General features: G+C 48.5%; 1 protein-coding gene across 1 annotated transcript in view; it reads right to left on the bottom strand.

The window, feature by feature from the left end:
- The window catches only part of CELSR3 (cadherin EGF LAG seven-pass G-type receptor 3), a 203299-nt gene that overhangs the window by 43539 nt on the left and 140406 nt on the right, over positions 1-19354 (bottom strand). Inside the window, exons 8-15 of the mRNA XM_040358946.1 lie at positions 17716-17841; positions 13630-13799; positions 11947-12132; positions 9415-9525; positions 8158-8326; positions 6380-6521; positions 4352-4472; positions 2974-3157 (exon numbers count right to left, since the gene is read on the bottom strand). Coding sequence (XP_040214880.1) covers positions 2974-3157; positions 4352-4472; positions 6380-6521; positions 8158-8326; positions 9415-9525; positions 11947-12132; positions 13630-13799; positions 17716-17841 — 1209 coding nt within the window. The remainder of the gene's footprint in view (positions 1-2973; positions 3158-4351; positions 4473-6379; positions 6522-8157; positions 8327-9414; positions 9526-11946; positions 12133-13629; positions 13800-17715; positions 17842-19354) is intronic.

The following is a 19354-nucleotide window of genomic DNA, read 5'->3' as shown; positions in this document are numbered from 1 at the left end:
CGGTCCGTCGGACCGTTTTCACCATACATGTCTGCCAGAGGGCTTCTGTACGATGGTTGTACACACCATCGTACAGAAGTCCGCGCGTAAACAATACGCGGGGCGTGTCCGCGGTGTCGCCGCGTCGATGACGCGGTGTCGCCGCGACAATGACGCGGCGACGTGGGCGGCCCGCCTTTAAAATGCTTCCACGCATGCGTCGAAGTCATTCGACGCATGCGAGGGACGGCGGGCGCCTGGACATGTACGGTAGGTCTGTACTGACGACCGTACATGTCCGAGCGGGCAGAATTCCAGCGGACGGTTTTAAAACAAGTCCAGGAATATTTGTCTGCTGGGAAAAGGCCCGGCGGGCAAATGTTTGCTGGAATTCGGCCCGCTCGCGCCCACACACGACCAAACATGTCTGCTGAAACTGGCCTGCGGGCCAGTTTCAGCAGACATGTTTGCTCGTGAGTATGGGGCCTAAGAGTTAGGCCGGCTTATCAGTAGATAAGCCGACCTAACTCAGAATCTACGCCGACCTAGGTTTAAGCGTATGCTCAAACAGAGATATGCTTAAACATATCTAAGATACGACGGCTTGCGCCGTCCTATCTTAGATTGCAATTTTTCGGATGGCCGCTAGGTGGTGCTTCCATTGCGGTCGGCGTAGAATATGTAATTGCGTTGATACGCCGATTCACGAACGTACGCCCGGCCGCCGCAGTCGATTTACGCCGTTTCCGTAAGGCATTAGCAGGCCTAAAGTTATTCCATCTATTAGGTGGAATAACAATGTTAAAGTATGGCCGCCGTTCCCGCCGCAAGATTCAAATTTTTTACGTCGTTTGCGTAAGTCGTCCGCGAATCGGGATTTACGTAGTTTACGTCCACGTCGAAATCAATAGGCCCGTGCGGTGTACGTAGCCGCAATGCACACTGGGAAATGTAGGCGTCCGGTGAATGCGCAGATAAAAAAAAAAACGTAAAAAACGTGAGGTCAAGCCTCATTACCATCAAACACACCCCCCTCCAAGACATTTGAATTTGGCGCCCTTACGCCCGCCCGCTTTAGGCTACGCCGCCGTATATTAGCAGGCAAGTACATTGAGAATCATGTACTTGCCTAGCTAACTTACGGCGGCGTAGCCTAAATAGGCTAAGCTACGCCGCCGCAAGTTTGCACCGAGGTACCTGAAACTACCTATATATATTTACCATTACTAGAGTCCGCTCTAAGAAAAAAACTGAAAGGAAAAATGTTAACGATATTAACCCTACATGTCAACCTCCAGTGGGCCCCTTTAAGCAAGGGTGATGTCACTAAGCCTCACCGCCACATTAGCCCCCTTATCCCTGCGGATTCCACCTTCTCCTCTCTACCCGTCCTCTTTAAGTGCCCAGCCGTGGGTCGCGGGCGCGCGCCCGCAACCCTCAGTCCGAAGCTCCGTGACCACAGCCACGGGACCCGCAGGACCCGATCGCCCCCCGGAGCTCAAGAACGGGGAGAGCCGTGTGTAAACACAGCTTCCCCGTTCTTCACTGTGGCGCCGTCATTGATCGTGTGTTCCCTAATACAGGGAAACACGATCAACGATGTCACACGTCCAGCCCCGCCCCCCTACAGTTAGAAACACAGATGAGGTCACACTTAACCCCTTCGGCGCCCCCTAGTGGTTAACTCCCAAACTGCAATTGTCATTTTCACAGTAAACAATGCATTTTTAAATGCATTTTTTGCTGTGAAAATGGCAATTGTCCCAAAAATGTGTCAAAAAGTGTTCGCCATAATGTCGCGGTCATGAAAAAAATCGCTGATCGCCGCCATTAGTAGTAAAAAAAAAATATTAATAAAAATGCAATAAAACTATCCCCTATTTTGTAAACACTATAAATTTTGCGCAAACCAATCAATAAACGCTTATTGCAATTTTTTTTTACCAAAAATATGTAGAAGAATACGTATCGGCCTAAACTGAGGGGAAAAAAACGTTTTTTTTATATATTTTTGGGGGATATTTATTATAGCAAAAATGAAAAAAATATTGAATTTTTTTCAAAATTGTCGCTCTATTTTCGTTTATAGCGCAAAAAATAAAAACCACAGAGGTGATCAAATACCATTAAAAGAAAGCTCTATTTGTGGGAAAAAAAGGACGCCAATTTTGTTCGGGAGCCACGTCGCACAACCGCGTAATTGTCAGTTAAAGCGACGCAGTGCCGAATCACAAAAACTGGCCGGGTCCTTTACCTGCATTTCGGTCTGGGTCTTAAGTGGTTAATGCAGAATGCATTAAACGAGAAGTCCAGCCTTAGCTTTTTAGGCTGGGCTTCTCCTATGGGTCACAGGAATGCAATTTTGCACTCCTGTGACCCGTTTTCAGCAGAGAGTGGTCTGAAGTCCACTGCAATCAGTCGAGGCACTGTGTCATCCCGACTTAGGAAGTCTGGATCTGCCAGCTGCCTTGACTGATGGCAGTCTCAGCCTCTCAGCGACCCTCTTCCCGCCCTCCACAGCTCAGCATTCCAATGAGCATGGAGGAGCAGAGCAGGAGAGATGCTGACTGACAGTATGCATCTCTCCTCTCGTGGAGCTGAGAGAACCGAGCCATCAGTGGTGTTTTGTGGCTCGGTGAGCAGAGGGCTGTGGAGGAAGCGGGAGTGGCTGGCTCAGGCTCTCAGCAGCTCGCTGAGAGGCTGAGCCAGGTGCCGGTCCAGGGTTGTGGGTGGATCCCAACTTCATTGTCCTGATCTTGCTCCAGCCAGGACCGGTTCTATGATGTCAGCCAACAGCGGGCTTCAGGCCACTGTCTGCTGAAAATGGGTCACAGGAATGCAAAATAAACTGCACTCCTGTGATCCACAGGAGAAGTACAGCCAAACAAGCTTATGTAGCCTGCATGCAACTCTTTACCTCTTTGACATTTGTCAAAAGACTTGATGATTTATAACTGCCCCAGTTGCCCTTGTACTGCATATTGGACATCTCACCTTCACAGCCACTTGGAGAGACCTCAGCAAATGGATTGTCACAGCTGTTGCACTGGCGTCCGATCACTCCAGGACGGCAGAAACACTGTCCGGTATCTAGATCACATGACCTTGAGGAGGAGCCAATAGGGTAACAGTCACAAGGCAGGCAGGTGTCGCTTCCCTTGGGGCGGTAATGAAACTCCTGAAATAAGAAGACATTAAAAACTGACAATGGGGAAAAAATAGGGGTTTTATGGCTAGTGGCAACATCATGAAGAACAGGCCTTCTCAACCAAGGTTCCTCCAGAGCTGGCCAGGGGATCCTTGAGAATTTAGGGCCAGATTCACAGCGGAGATACGACGGAGTATCTCAGATACTCCGTCGTACCTCTCAGAGTATCTATGCGACTGATTCATAGAATCAGTTACGCATAGATAGCCCTTAGCCTCGACATGTGTAATTGTTTTACACTGTCGGATCTTAGGATGCAATACCGCGGCCGCCGCTGGGGGGAGTTTGCGTCATAAACCAGCGTCGGGTATGCAAATTAGTAGTTACGGCGATCCACGACGGTTTTTCGCGTTCGCCATGTCGCTGCTAGTCTAGTTTCCCGTCGCAAAGTTAGTCGTCGTTTTAGGTGCCCTAACTTTAGACAGCACACGTATGTGCTGTTTAAAGTATGGCCGTCGTTCTCGCGTCGAAATGTAAAAATTTTTTCTTCTTGCGTAAAACGTCCGGGAATACGAAAGTACGCTATGCACGTCGCCGCCGTTCGAAAAAATGACGTCACTTCGCGCAAAGCACGGCGGGAATTTCAAAACGGAGCATGCGCAGTAGGTCCGGCGCGAGAGCGCGCCTAATTCAAATGGCACACGCCCCTTTGAATTACGCGGGCTTACGCCGGAGGCTGCCCGCGTAAGTTTTCACGCAAGTGCTTGGTGAATCAGGCACTTGCGATGAAAACTTGCGGCGGTGTAACGTATCTACGATACGTTACGCCGCCGCTAGTCTACGTGAATCTGGCCCTTAGCACTTGTGGTTTGATCTTCTTTCTGAATGTACCTGCATGGACACGCAGCCGATCACATGGGTAAAAGGACAGCGTCATTGGCTCTTTACTGAGATCGGGGTCAGGACACAACGCGACCGCTGCGTGCAAGAGCGGCGATACTAGGGCAACGTCATATGACATCATCCCAGAACGAGAGGGGATCCCGCCCGCCGTCATTTTACTATACGGTGGATGGGAGGGGGTTAAAGTCAATTTAAAACTTCATGTCCACCTAAGGACAGTCAACAGGGTGATAATGTCACTAATTTTACTGCGGGGGAGCAAACAGAGTAGTCACCCAGTTACAGGAAGCTGAGCCTACCTATGTCGGAGTTCCTCCATACCTTGCAATGACAGTGTCCATTTGTTTTATTGCAGTTTGGATCGAAGCCCTTGTTTACGTCACAGTTGCACGGTCCGCAGGTTCGATTCCCCCACCATCCTTTGGGACAATGGTGATCCATTCTAAGGGAGAAATAACAACACATCATTATTTTCAGGCTCCTTTCCTTTATGAAATTGCTCACTCTGCTTTCACCGCACACTGTGAGCTTCTTACAATATGCATTAGATGCTGCCCAAGTCAGGTAGAGCCCGCCTCATTTTCATGCTGGGGACATCCAACATCATCTAGCTCTTTCTTCCACAGCCTAACTGCCCCTGGCTTGCCCCTTTCATTCAACGGGCATCAGTTCTTTCAATTTGTTCAACGGACAAAATGCACTGGATTTCTACCAGGCTGTACCTCACCATTTTTTAAAAGGGATAACCTTTTATGCTGATTTACTGGAGTGCTGATTTTTCTCTATGGAGGTTATTGGAAATCCCGCAGCCTGGGCACCCAGAATCCGGAGCTTAAGATAATGATAGCGGCCTTAGTGCTCTCACCTGTTCTATTTTATTTTAATAAGGCAGGGCTCAAAATTTCAAGTCCTGAGCTACTAGCCAGGCCTTAAGGGTTACTCGCCACCAGTTGACCCAACCAGTCCCTACCCTGCACCACCCCTAATTACGCCCTTATAAATTATCTCATGAAATAACACTTACATGTTTTATGCAGAATTAAGTTAAAAACTTTCACTGCAGCCACACCTATGCCAACCATTACGGCCTCTGCTTACTGTACCCACCATTACGGCCTCTGCTTACTGTGCCCACCATTGCGGCCTCTGCTCACTGTGCCCACCATTGCGACCTCTGCTCACTGTGCCCACCCTTGCGGCCTCTGCTCACTGTGCCCACCATTGCGGCCTCTGCTCACTGTGCCCACCATTGCGGCCTCTGCTCACTGTGCCCACCATTGCGGCCTCTGCTCACTGTGCCCACCATTGCGGCCTCTGCTCACTGTGCCCACCATTGCGGCCTCTGCTCACTGTGCACACCATTGCGGCCTCTGCTCACTGTGCCCACCATTGCGGCCTCTGCTCACTGTGCCCACCATTGCGGCCTCTGCTTACTGTGCACACCATTGCGGCCTCTGCTCACTGTGCCCACCATTGCGGCCTCTGCTCACTGTGCCCACCATTGCGGCCTCTGCTCACTGTGCCCACCATTGCGGCCTCTGCTCACTGTGCCCACCATTGCGGCCTCTGCTCACTGTGCCCACCATTGCGGCCTCTGCTCACTGTGCCCACCATTGCGGCCTCTGTTCACCTGTGCATAGAGGATCGCCCCATGGGAAGAGGAGCTGGGAGTGGGGGGGAGCGCGGGTACCGCCGGCATGCAGGGATTGATCCGGAGCCGTTCTCCCATCGATCACCCCGGGAAAGAGAAAAGCCGCGGGATTATAGAGCCGATAGCCTGCTGTTACAGCTGACTTTACATTGCAATTGCCACTGCTCCGCTCGTGGTTACACAGCCCTGCCTCCTGACCCCGTGCCCGTATCAGATTGACAGAATGCCAGTCCAATGCTGGGACGTGGAGGCGGGGCTGTGTGTAACCACGAGCGGAGGCAATTGCAATGTAAAGTCAGCTGTAACACAGCGGGGTTATCAGCTCTGTAATCCCACTGCTTTTCTCTTCCCCCGGGGTGATTGATGGGAGAATGGCTCCCGATCATTCCCCGCATGCTGGCGGTACCTGCACTCCCCCCTCCCAGCTCCTCGCCAGAAACAATTTTCCACTCGCAAAATGCGAGTAGGCAAGTGGAAAATTTGAGGGCTGTAATAAGGCTTTTGAATCCAAGCACAAAGATGTCAACAGCACTCTGAGCTCTGATGCGCCGCTCCCCCCTATCTCCACCACCATTCACCATCCCCCCCTCAACCACCCCACCACCTGCCTTGCCTCCATACAATGCAGGCACCTCAATGGCTGGTACAAGGGCACCTGCTATAATAATGTTTCCTTCACCTACAATGAGCCATCTTACCTGTGCTCGCAGTATCTTCCATAGTGGCTCCCCGTACACTCACAGGTATAACCCAGGGGGGAGTTTAAATGATGACGGCACAGCCCCTTATTCTCACATGGATTCAGCTGGCAAATGTCCACACAATTCTCCCCAAAATAACCTAGAGAGGCAAAAAAACAAAAAAAAAACAAAAGCTCAATTTTACATGAACCTAAAGTAGGAATAAAACCTAGGGACCTAATCACACTACTGCACTGCTGTAACGCATGTCATTGGTGAGATGCGGTGCCATTCATTACAAAGGGCGCCTTGCTGATGGACTGGTGCTGCAGCACAGAGCAAAGCCTTTTACTAAGGTGCTAAATTACGGTGTGCTGCCAATAAAGGTGAATGCACGATTTTTGGTCTGTTTAAATGAATGGGCTCCTCTAAAGCAACACATCAATCAACACGTGGTACAAAACACATTAACGCGCATGCGTTTAATGCAAAGTACAAGGTACACCAAAATAAAGCTATATTTGTGGGAGTAAAAAAATGATTAAAAAAATAAATAAATTGGGTACAGCGTTGCACGACCGCGCAATTGCTTTAGCCCCGGAAGATTTTACCCGTTTCCTGACCAGAGCACTTTTTACAATTTGGCACTGCGTCGCTTTAACTGACAATTGCGCGGTTGTGCGACGCTGTATCCAAACAAAATTGATGTCCTTTTTTCCCCCCCACAAATTGAGCTTTCTTTTGGTGGTATTTGATCGCCTCTGTGGCTTTTTATTTTTTGCGCTATAAACAAAAAAAAAACACAATTTTGAAAGAAACACAGTATCTTTTGCTTTTTGCTATAATAAATATCCCATTTTTTTTATAAATAAATAAATACATTTTCTCTCAGTTTAGGTCGATATATATTCTTCTACATATGTTTGGTAAAAAAAAAAAAAATCGCAATAAGCGTATATTGATTGGTTTGTGCAAAAGTTATAGCGTCTACAAACTATGGGAAGGAATTATTTTAAATTTTTATTTTTTTATTTACTAGTAATGGTGGCGATCTCCGATTTTTATCGGGACTGCGACATTATGGCGGACACATCGGACACTTTTGACACATTTTTGGTACCATTGGCATTTTTACAGCGACCAGTACTATAAAAATGCACTGATTACTGTAAAAATGTCACTGGCAGTGAAGGGGTTAACACTAGGGGGCGATCAAGGGGTTAACTGTGTTCCCTCTCTGTGTTCTAACTGAAGAGCGGGTGGGACTGACTAGGGGAAATGACTGATCGCTGTTCATACTTTATATATATATATATATATTCATACTTCATAATTCATACTATATATATATATTCATACTTTGCATGAACAGACGATTAGTAATTTCTCCCCTGAAAGAACCTGGGAGCTGTGCGTTTACACACACAGATCCCGACTCTCGCTCCATCACAAGCGATCGCGGGTGCCCAACGGTCCTCGCACCCGTTGGGCACTCGCATCGACTCCGGGGGCGAGCAGTGGGCGTGCCCCTAGTGGCCACAGGGCAAAGCGATGTAATATATTGCCGTTTCGCCCAGCCAAGCCCTGTTGCTGCAGTAAAACTGCGGCGGCTGGTCGGCAAGTTGTTAAAGTAACGCTGTGCCTTATCGCAAAAAAAAATGGCCTGGTCATATAGGGGAGTAAATCTTCCGGAGGTCAAGTGGTTAAAAAAGTGTCTATAGATGCAAAATAAATGACTGAGGTTTAGCTCAGGGGGTTACCCATAATGCTTGTACATGGCCCGTTGAGTTACATACCTGGGTTGCAGACACAAGTATGTCCCAGCCACGTGTCCAGGCACGAGCTGTTCCCCAGACATGGGTTGGGATCGCACGCACTCTGAACGCTGCAGCCGGTTTTAACATTCAGGATGATGCTGGGTTTCGGCAAAGTGATCCCACTCGATGTCTCTCCTAGTCGGAGGCCCTATAAGGCAACAAAGGTGAAGAAGGTGGTTAGCAAATGTAATTTCAAATATAAAGTGTGGAATGTGTTGTGTAACATTGAGAAAAAAAAACAGATAGGCCCAGATTCACAAAGCACTTACGCCAGTGTTTCTCAATTCCAGTCCTCAGGCCCCCCCAACAGGTCAGGTTTTCAGGATTTCCATTATTTTGCACAGGTGGTTTGATCAGTTTCACTGCCTTAGTAATCACCACAGCCTTTTCATCTGAGGGAAATCCTGAAAACCTGACCTGTTGGGGGGGCCTGAGGACTGGAATTGAGAAACACTGACTTACGCCGACGTATAACAAGTTACGCCGACGTAAGTGCAAATGTGCGCCGTCGTATGTGTGCGCCAGACCCACAAACAGATATGCGCCTAAAACCAGGCTACACCCCGCCGACGTAGCTTGCTTACGCCGGCGTAGGGTGGGCGCACATATAGGCTGGGTGCATGGTGGCGCTCCCATTGATTAGCCATTCAAACATGCAAATGAGGGAAATACGGCGATTCACGAACCTGTGTGCGCCCGACCCAGGCTACGCGAGGTGTGCGTAAGTTGTACGTCCGGCGTAAAGTTATTCCCCATAAAGGAGGTGCAACCCAGCAGCAGACATGCAAAGGTCAGACAAGCCGGCGTATTTTACGTTGGACGTGTGTCTGGGCGTAGGTTACGTTCACGCCGTACGCAGTGATCCGGCGTAGTTTAGGCAGTTGTTCCGATGTGGTTGTGAGCAGGCACAGGGGGATGCGTCCACGTCATGGTGCATGCGCAGTTCGTGATACGTATCTGTCTGGCGCTCGGACCATCATTTGCATGGGGTCACGCCTCATTTGCATGGGTCATGCCCACTTCCACCTACGCCGCCGTACGCCTTCGAATCCCACGCTGGCACAGCGTTGGGAGCACTGGCTTGCTGAATGCATTGCTTGCCTCTCTGCGCTGCGTTGGCGTAGCGTACATTGGTTACTCTACGGCGGCGTAATGTGCGCCCACACTCTGTGAATCTGGGCCATAGTGCTTTTAACCAACACTTTTATACCATCTGTGTTTAATTGCGTTCCTCACCTGTATACAGCCCTCTAGTCCGTTCTGCACCTCCTTGGCTCCCATAATGCCTCCAACGTAGAGGTGCTTCACCCTCAATCCATGCAGCTCATTACCAACACTGACTGTGTCCTAAGGAATAATAGGACAAGCAAAACTTTATTAGTTCTCATGCCATGACATCCTGCGCTCACAGTATGTCCTCACGTCTTGTGAATTGTATAGCACTGAGCATCATTCAACCTGAAGACTGAGGACATCATGTGGCGGAAAGCAATTACTGCAGGGGACAGGGTTGTACAGGAGGTGAATTTTGCAGGCATTTAAATTCCCTTTCAGTCAAAAAATTTAAATAAATAGTGCTGTAACGGTCAGGGGTTAACGATGTTACGATATTCCATTCCACCAACCCAAGACAGCTTCTGACACCCCACAATCCAGCAGACAGGACCCATTGGATTTCCCCCCAGAATAACGAGACACAGCTCTGTTCTCTTGTTCCAGACAGATCTTTTAATGGTAAAACTCAGGCATGTTATACACAGTTAGAAGCCCCAAGAAACAATGGCTTAACTCCACCCACAACATGACACAATGGGTGCTCAATACACATTCCTTTAGATAATGACAATCAGATAATCTACATGAACTAATTACTAGTCATTTAACCAGACGTTCTGACTCCGCGATAAGCTATTCTCACCTGATACACAATACACATTCCTTTGTAGACGTAATTGACATGCTAATCCACTACAGCTGAAAAGTAAGCCATCTGACCTACCAGACTGCCAACCCCCAATCTATCATCAATAGACTTTCACACAATGAAATATCTTAGGAGCCAGACTCAATTAACATCTCAACAGTCTGTGTCCCCACATGAATGAGTCACTCTCCTATTGACCTGTTGGGGTCAGAATTAACCACCTGTAATATTTCAAGATATCCTGCAATACATGAATTATCATTACTGTCCCATCTCATGTAATCCGAGATATCAGTTCTCAGTCATCCTATGCCCCTAGTGGACATAGGATGACCCTAGACACAAGAGTCATTGGTGAAGCGGACACAGTAGTACCCCACATCCTTCAAGAGCCTCTGGGTCCCACGGGCCATTCCGTTACAAGTGCATCTTAACCTTAGGCATTATTTCTAATTTTATTTGATTCCATTTTCAAACGAACTGACTAAAAGTAGAAGAAAATCCATATATATATATTCTTAAAGGAGTTGTAAAGGCAGAAGGTTTTTTATCTTAATGCATTCTATGCATTAAGATAAAAAAAACGTTTGCATGTAGCAGCCACCCCAGCACCCCCTAATACTTACCTGAGACCCATCTCTTTCCAGCAATGTCCACGAATGTCCTAAGCCTTCTGGGACACTCCTCCTTATTGGCAGCAACAGCACCATTGGCTGTCAATCAATGTCAGTCAGCCAATCAGGGGAGAAAGGGGACGGGGCTGGGTCGGGGCTCTGTGCCTGAATGGACACACAGAGCTGTGACTCGGCTCCAGTGCCCCCATAGGAAGTTGCTTGCTGTGGGGGCACTCAATAAGAGGGATGGGAAAGGAGCAGCAAAGAGGGACCCGAGAAGAGGAGGATCTGGCTTGCTCTGTGAAAAACCAACTGCACAGAGGAGGTAAGTATAACATGTTTGTTATTTAAAAAAAAAAACTTTACAATCACTTTAACCTCTTCACACTGAGCGCACGCAAATATGCGGCCACTCAGCGGATGGGCTTTGGTGCTGATTGGGCACATATTTGTGTGCAATAGCGCCAATATAGCTTTGAGCTACGGCAGATTTACCGCCGACTTAACAAAAGGCTCTCGATCGCTGCTTGTGATTGGGAGCTTTCCGATCATGTGACCGCCGTGATAGTCAATCACGGTGGTCACGTGACCATAAGCCCCGCCTCCCGGTATTCTAAACCCCTTAAATGGTCGGCAAGCATTGGCTCTAAGGGGTTAAACATGTTACCTCCTCCTACCTAACCTATATAAAAAAAGATCTGCATACTTACCTGTTTTTAATCCACTTCCATCCAGTCGTGTGTTCCTGCAGCTCCCGATCCCCTGTGTCAGTGAGTGGCGGCTGCTGCAGGGGAGAGTAGAGAGCACTAACAGTTGGAACATGAGAACCTATGGGTGGCTTCATATGGGCAAATTCACCACAGTTATCAGGCGCTCCCTTACACAGAGATAGAGGATCACGTGACTGGAATGGAATGAAAATAGGTACGCACAGATCTTTTTATACAGGTTAGGTAGGAAGAGGGGACGGGGGATGGACATTTGAATCATATAATATTAGATTGTCAGCTCTTCTGAGCAGGGCCCTCTTAATCCTCTTATTTTATTGTATTATAACTGTATTGTTTCCCTTTTATATTGCAAAGTGCAGCGTAAACTGAATAATAATAATAGTAATATAACTCACTTTTATTATTATTATTATGATACAGGATTTCTATAGAGCCAACAGTTTACAACCCCCTTTAAGAATCTGAGGTCTCCCACTTTATTACATCTAATATATATTACCTGATAGAAGCCATAATCCAAGATGATGGTGACGACGTAACGTGTGTCACGCCCACTGCGGACGTCGCGAAGCTCCATCTGGAGGTCATGCCACCGCCCGTCATTTACCTGCATCTGGTCAAGAAGAAGGGTGGAGGTTTTGCTGGAGCCACGGCTGACCGAGAAGGAGATCAGGCCAGAGACCAGCTGTAGGTACAGGAAATGCAGAGAAATTCAAGTAACAATCTGGGAATGGACATTAATAATTTAACCACTTGTCCACCGGGCCTATTTTGGCACTCCTCTCCTTCATGTAAAAATCACAATTTTTTTTCTAGAAAATTAATCAGAACCCCCAAACATTATATATATTTTTTTTAGCAGACACCCTAGGGAATAAAATGGCGGTCATTGCAACTTTTTTTCCTTTCACGGTATTTGCGCAATAATTTTTCAAACGGCTTTTTTTTGGAAAATGAATTAAAAAATAACAAAACAGTAAAGTTAGCCCAATTTTTTTTGTATAATGTGATAGATGATGTTACGCCAAGTAAATAGATACCTAACATGTCACGCTTAAAAATTGTGCACTCTCATGGAATGGCGCCAAACTTCGGTGCTTAAAAATCGCCATAGGTGACGCTTTAACATTTTTTACAGGTTACTATTTTCGAGTTACAGAGGAGGTCTAGTGCTAGAATTGTTGCACACGCTCTAACGCACGGGATGATACCTCACATGTGGGGTTTGAACGGCGTTTACATATGTGGGCGGGACTTGCATGCGTGTTCACTTCTGCGCGCGAGATAACGGGGACTGGGGCGTTTTGAAAAAAAATTTATTATTTTATTTTTATTTTACTTAATTTTTTTTACATTTTTTTCTTTTTGATCACTTTTATTCCTATTACAAGGAATGTAAACATCCCTTGTAATAGGAATCAGTGTGACAGGTCCTCTTTATGGAGAGATGTGGGGTCAATAAGACATCACATCTCTCCTCCAGGCTTACAAGCATGAAATCGGTGAAAAAAAAATCACCGATCACATGCCGACAGCCGCGATTGCGGCTTTGTTTACTTCAGGGTACCGGGCGTGACGTCATAACGTCGCGCCCGGGCCTCAGACATTCATAGAGATGACTGGTGACCATCTGGTCATCTGGCCTCTAGGCGTTTTTTGCAGCCACTGTCTTCTTGGCTGGTGCGGTCATTTACCCCGTAGGATCTTGACACGCTAGGGACACACAGTCATACACACATATATACATATATATACTGGGCCAATTTGGCCAGGATCCAATTAACCTACCAGCATGTCTTTGGAGTGTGGGAGGAAACCGGAGTACCCGGAGGAAACCCACGCAGACACAGGGAGAACATGCAAACTCCAAGCAGATTGTATCGTGGTCGGGATTCGAATCAGCGACCCTTTGGCTGCTAGGTGAAAGTGCTAACCACCACACCACTGTGCTGCCCAATATAGTGGCCGGTGAGTGTAAATGTGATCAACAAATGGATAACTGTTGTACTGTTTCCCCCCCTTCTTTCCTTTTCATACTGGACGTTGTATGTTGTGCTGTTTTTACCGGTTTATGATTCTTGAAAACCATTTTCTATCCCCAAATAAAAAAAGATTGTTGATAAAAGTTCTGATGAGTCCCATCTATAGGACGTTTGTATGAGATAAGAGAATGTACACTTGCCTGGCACATGATGGTGGTATACTGTCCCGCATGCGCTTGCAGCAACACCCCGTCTGAGTTTCGAGTCCTGAACGCCAGCCCCAGGAACCAAGGAATGGAAATCTTCACCTCATTCTTAAAGTCCCAGGATAGGACCCCGCTACTATTAAAATGAAAGGGATGGTGCATTGCTGAAGAAGAAAATAAAAAGTGACATAAAATGAATTAATATGTGTGAAACGTTATACTCTGTTCAGCCAGTTCTGCGATCAGATAACACAGACAAGTTCTGGATTCCCTGAATTAATTAGCAATTAAGAGTTTAGGTCTGCCTATGACTGGACAACAAAGGAGCAGCAAAGCACAGATTGGGTTATCCTGCATCCCCCTCTTCAGTGCCGATCCTGACCTCCCTGGGGCCCTAAGCAAAATGACATGTCACATTAAAGTTGAGAAGCGGGGGGACTGCCGAAAATGACATGTCACTGCCGACGGGGGTGTTCTGCTGTCGGAAATGACATCTTCCATTAAAGTGAGAAGCGGGGGGTGCTGACTTCTTACCTCTTCTCCCATGCAGCCAGCAAGTTGAGAAGCGGGGTGAGGGGTTGAAAATGACTTCTCACCAGGCGGGGGCTCTAGTAATTTGGGGGGCCCTCCGTAGCTTTGTGGGGCCCTAAGCGGCTTGCATAGTAAGCCTATAAATGGCGGATCGGCCCTGCCCCTCTTGTTCCCAGTCAGGGGTTTGCTGGGCAGACAATTACAGGAAGATAATATCAAGACGGGTTCAGGTCACATTGCCATCCTCCCGGGTTCTCTTCCTACCTAAGCTCTCAACAGACCTAAAGTAGCATTAAAGTGTTTGTAAAGGAGTTTATGACCACTGGCCTAGGTGACTCCTCCTCTTCCCCCTAGGCGGCCCCTCCCTTTCGGCAATCTTCTGGACTCCTCCTCTTCCCCCTAGGCCCCCCCCCCCTTTCGGCAATCTTCTGGGACACGTGACAGGTCCCAGAAGATTGCCTGTCCACTAGGAGAGCACAGAACGACTTGCACATGTGCAGTGTGCGCTTGGCCGTGAAGCCGCAAGCTGTCACGGCCCGGGTGCCCACAGTTCCAATGGAGGCACCGAGGAGAGGAGCGAGGCTCTGGGTGCCCACATCGCTGGACCGTGGAACAGGTAAGTGTCTTTTTGTAGCTGCTGACTTTTAATAATTTAAAAAAGCCTGGAACTCCGCTTTAACCTGGAGAAGGGTGGCGGGGCTGGTGGGAGGGGCTGGCAGGGGGCAGATCATGGCTGGTGGGAGGGGCTGGCAGGGGGGCAGATCTTGGTTGGTGGGAGGGGCTGGCAGGGGGGGCAGATCATGGCTGGTGGGAGGGGCTGGCAGAGGGGCAGATCATGGCTGGTGGGAGGGGATGGCAGGGGGGGCAGATCTTGGTTGGTGGGAGGGGCTGGCAGATCATGGCTGGTGGGAGGGGATGGCAGGGGGGGCAGATCATGGCTGGTGGGAGGGGATGGCAGGGGGCAGATCATAGATGGTGGGAGGGGCTGGCAGATCATGGCTGGTGGGAGGGGCTGGCAGGGGGGCAGATCATGAATGTGGGGGGGGGGGGGTTGGGACGACGAGGATCAAGGGAGTGCCTTGCCATCTTATTTATGCTATAGGGGTGTGTGTTTCTATTGATGCACACAGTGTAGGAAGACACAACTCTAGTCCCTGTATACAAGGGTGACTCCATAGGACGCTGCAGGAGAAAGGAACCACCATAAAACAGGAAACCTGGGGCAATGGTCATGGCACCAATTTAGACTGGAACATAGGCAAGGATTAAAAGATAAAGAAGCTGCATACTAAACAAGTAATTAAATCAGCTTCTGAATTTTTTATCCTGGCTTTCACGTGTACCCGCTCCCACTTCTGGCTGACTTCGCCCCTCCCCCACTGCCTGGCTGTTCAAAAAGCGCAAGCGCGCTTCGCACATGCGCAGTAGGGAACCGACTGTGAAGTCGCAAGGCTCCACTGCTGGTTTCCCTTACCTGTGTTGGCGGCGGCACCCAAGAGCCGATTGAAAAATCGACTCGGTTCAAGATACCGCTGGATGCGTGGAAAGGTAAATGTTCTAATATTAAAAGTCAGCAGCTACAGTATTTGTAGCTGCTGACTTAATTTTCTCTGAAGGAGTCTGGAGCTCCTCTTCAAGCCAGTGTGATGTTAACATGCAGTTTCGCTCTCTGTCCTCTAGAGGGCAGCAGTTTCCTTTCACACTCATTCTGTACAAGCCATGCTTAGCGATCCCAGATTGAAGAATAATGAGGTTTTAATTATTAATAAAGTAATAATAGTTAACAAATATAACTGACACATTCAGCCTTTGGTTTACAATTACAGTTACAAGGTGGTTTCAAGGGGTGGAAAATGAGCAAACCACTCAGAAATCAGTCTAATTTAGTGGGTAGGTACTTTCATTGGGTAGGTACATTCCTAAATGAGATGAAAACCTAAAAAAAACTGGCACCAGCTGTAATTTTTAGCAGCGCTGGAAACCTAGCCTGGAGCACTGTGTTTAGACATAAATGTGTACCGTGCTTCAATTCCACCCACGATATCCCAGAGGGATAGATTATTAGCTGGCATCAGCTGACCGACTTGTGCTTTAGCAAATGACAGCACAGGTCGGCCAGCGGTCACCACACCCCCTACCAGGAAATGCCAGATCACGTACATGTACGTGATCCGGCACAACAGAGGCCCGGATTCAGAAAGAATTGCGCTCTATTTGCGGAGGCGCAGGGCAACGATTTTGCCCTGCGCCCCCGCAAATATTTTGCGCTGCCCTCGATTCACGGAGCAGTAGCTCCGTAAATTGCGAGGGCGCGCCGGCAAAATTGCCCGGCGTAAGCGCATGCAATGTAAATGATCCCGCCGGGGGCGGGAATAATTTAAATTAGGCGCACTCCCACGCCAAGCGTAGAGCGCATGCTCCGTCGGGAAACTTTCCCGATGTGCATTGCGGCAAATGACGTCGCAAGGACGTCATTTGCTTCAAAGTGAACGTGAATGGCGTCCAGCGCCATTCACGATTCACTTACGCAAACAACGTAAAAATTCGAACGTTGCGACGCGGGAACGCCGGGTATAGTTTAGCATTGGCTGCCCCTGCTATTAGAAGGGGCAGCCTTACGCTAAACACGCCGTACGGAAACGACGTAACTTGCGTACGCAGGGGGCGCGCAACATTGTGAATCGGCGTAAGTATGCAATTTGCATACTATACGCTGACCACAATGGGAGCGCCCCCTAGCGGTCATCGCAAGAATGCAGCCTAAAATCTGCGTGGCATAAGAGCCTTATGCCACGCAGATTTTAGGCTGCAGTCGGCGTAACGAGTTCTCTGAATCAGGAGAACTCGTTACGGCGGCGCAAGTCAGCAATTGCGCAGCGTAACTATGGTTACGCAGGCGCAATTGCTTACTGAATCTGGGCCAGAGTCGCCCTGACACAGAAAAACTGCGGTTGGCGGTCCAGAAGTGGTTAATCATGTGATTACTTCGACAGCCAATAACAGTGATCACATTCAGACCTGCAGGTGACACTGTGGCCCTCTCTCTTAGTGCCCCTGCTGTGTACACAGAAAGAAGTACAATGTTAGAAAGGATCAGTGTCTAAAAAAATAAAAAACACTTTGAAAAAACCTGATAAAAAAATAGAGATAATTTACGATAGTGTTATTTTTAAGTTAATTAATGTATATTGAAGCTACTAAAAATTGGCCTAAGATCTGGGCGTCAATTAGCTCATGAAGGGGTTCAATGTAAAAAAAAAACATGTGAACAGCATGCAAATTTGGCAGATGACAGCAAATATTGGCCCTGAGTTAGCTTTAAGGGAATGTATGGGAACGTGTCTGGCTCATACGCTTATCATTTGGCCAGAAAAGACCTGTAGCTGATCCTCATGGGATCTGCACATTGAAACCTCATCTCTCTAATGCTAGTACAAGAAGCACTGCCAGATCCTCTTGTTTTTATTACATGTATGACAGGTCCTCTTTATCTGAACCTGCTAAAACAAAGAGCTCTGCTAATAGGAGGTCACACTTCCGGGTACTCACCGATCTTGCAGTCCTTGCCTCCAAACCCCAAGGGACAATCACAGGTAAAGGTCCCCCAGATCAGTGAACAGGTCCCCCCATTCTTACAAGGGTTAGAGTCACAATAGGATTGCTTGGCGTTACATCCTGATAGAGAGGGGGACAAAAACAACAGCATAACTTGTATGGTGCTCTCTACATGTGCTTGCTGGTAATATGGAAAGATGACAGAGATACATGATGGAGCCGTTAAAGTGTAAAGCCCTGTACACACGACCGGGATTCCCAGCGGGAAAAAGTCCGCCGGGAATCCCAGGGGGAAAACCGAGATGCTGCTCTGTAACTTTCCCCCTGTACAGACCAGAGGTTTTCCCATCGGGAAAACTGCGGTGAGAGCTTTGGCCGGGAATCCCGGCCGTGTGTATACTCCACCGCAGTGTTTCCCATACGGAACCTGCCAGCAAAAAGTCCCCCGGGAATCCCGGGGGGAAACCGAGATCCTGCTCGGTAACTTTCACCCTGTACACACCAGGGGCCAGATTCACGTAGGAAGGCGCATCTTTGTGCGGGCGTAGCGTATCCTATTTACGCCACGCTGCCGCAACTTATGGGCCGTACAGACGACCGAACATGTCTGCTGAAACTGGTCCGCGGACCAGTTTCAGCAGACATGTTCGGTCGTGTGTAGGCCCGAGCGGACAGGATTCCAGCAAACATTTGCCCGCCGGGCCTTTTCCCAGCGGGCAAATATTTCTGGACTTGTTTTAAAACAGTCCGCTGGAATCCTGCCCGCTCGGACATGTTCGGTCGTCTGTACAAACCTACCGTACATGTCCGAGCGCCCGCCATCCCTCGCATGCGTCGAATGACTTAGACGCATGCGTGGAAGCATTTAACTGGCAGGCCCGCCCACGTCGCCGCGTCATCGTCGCGGCGAAGGCGCGGACACGCCCCCCGTATTGTTTATGCGCGGATTTCTGTACGATGGTTAGTACAGCCATCGTACAGAAATCCCCGGGCAGACATGTACGGTGAAAACGGTCCGGCGGACCGGTTTCATCGTACATGTTTGCCCGTGTGTACGCGGCCCTAGACAGGCAAGTGCAGTATTCACAAAGAACTTGCGCCCTAAGTTACGGCGGCGTAGCGTAAATGGGCTGGCGTAAGCCCGTCTAATTCAAAGTAGGCTGGTAGGGGGCGTGTTGTATGGTAATGAATCGTGACCCCACGTAAATGACGCGCCTTACGAACGGCACATGCGCGCGCATGCTCAGTATCACGTCAAATTTTATCCCTAAATTACGCCGGCTCAATGCTTAGTCGACGTGAATGTAACCTACGCCCATCCCCATTCACGTACGACTTACGCAAACGACGTATAATAAGACGCTGTTCCGACATTTCCAACGTCCATACCTTAACATGACTTACCCCTGCTTTATGAGGGGTAAAGTTACGCCGGTCGTACGCCTTACGTAAACATCATATTTTAATACGCCGGGCGCAAGTACGTTTGTGAATCGGCGTATCTATCTCATTTGCATAGTCGCCGCGGAAATATACGTAAGCGCCCCTAGCGGCCAGCGGAAATATGCACCCCAAGATACGACGGCGTAGGAGACTTACGCTGCTCGTATCTTGGCAACAGTGAGGCGTATCT

The sequence above is a fragment of the Rana temporaria genome, chromosome 7 (assembly GCF_905171775.1).
Source record: "Rana temporaria chromosome 7, aRanTem1.1, whole genome shotgun sequence".
Taxonomy (NCBI): Eukaryota; Metazoa; Chordata; class Amphibia; order Anura; family Ranidae; genus Rana; species Rana temporaria.
The sequence above is the reverse complement of the archived record's forward strand: the minus strand, read 5'-3'. Positions and strand labels throughout refer to the sequence as shown.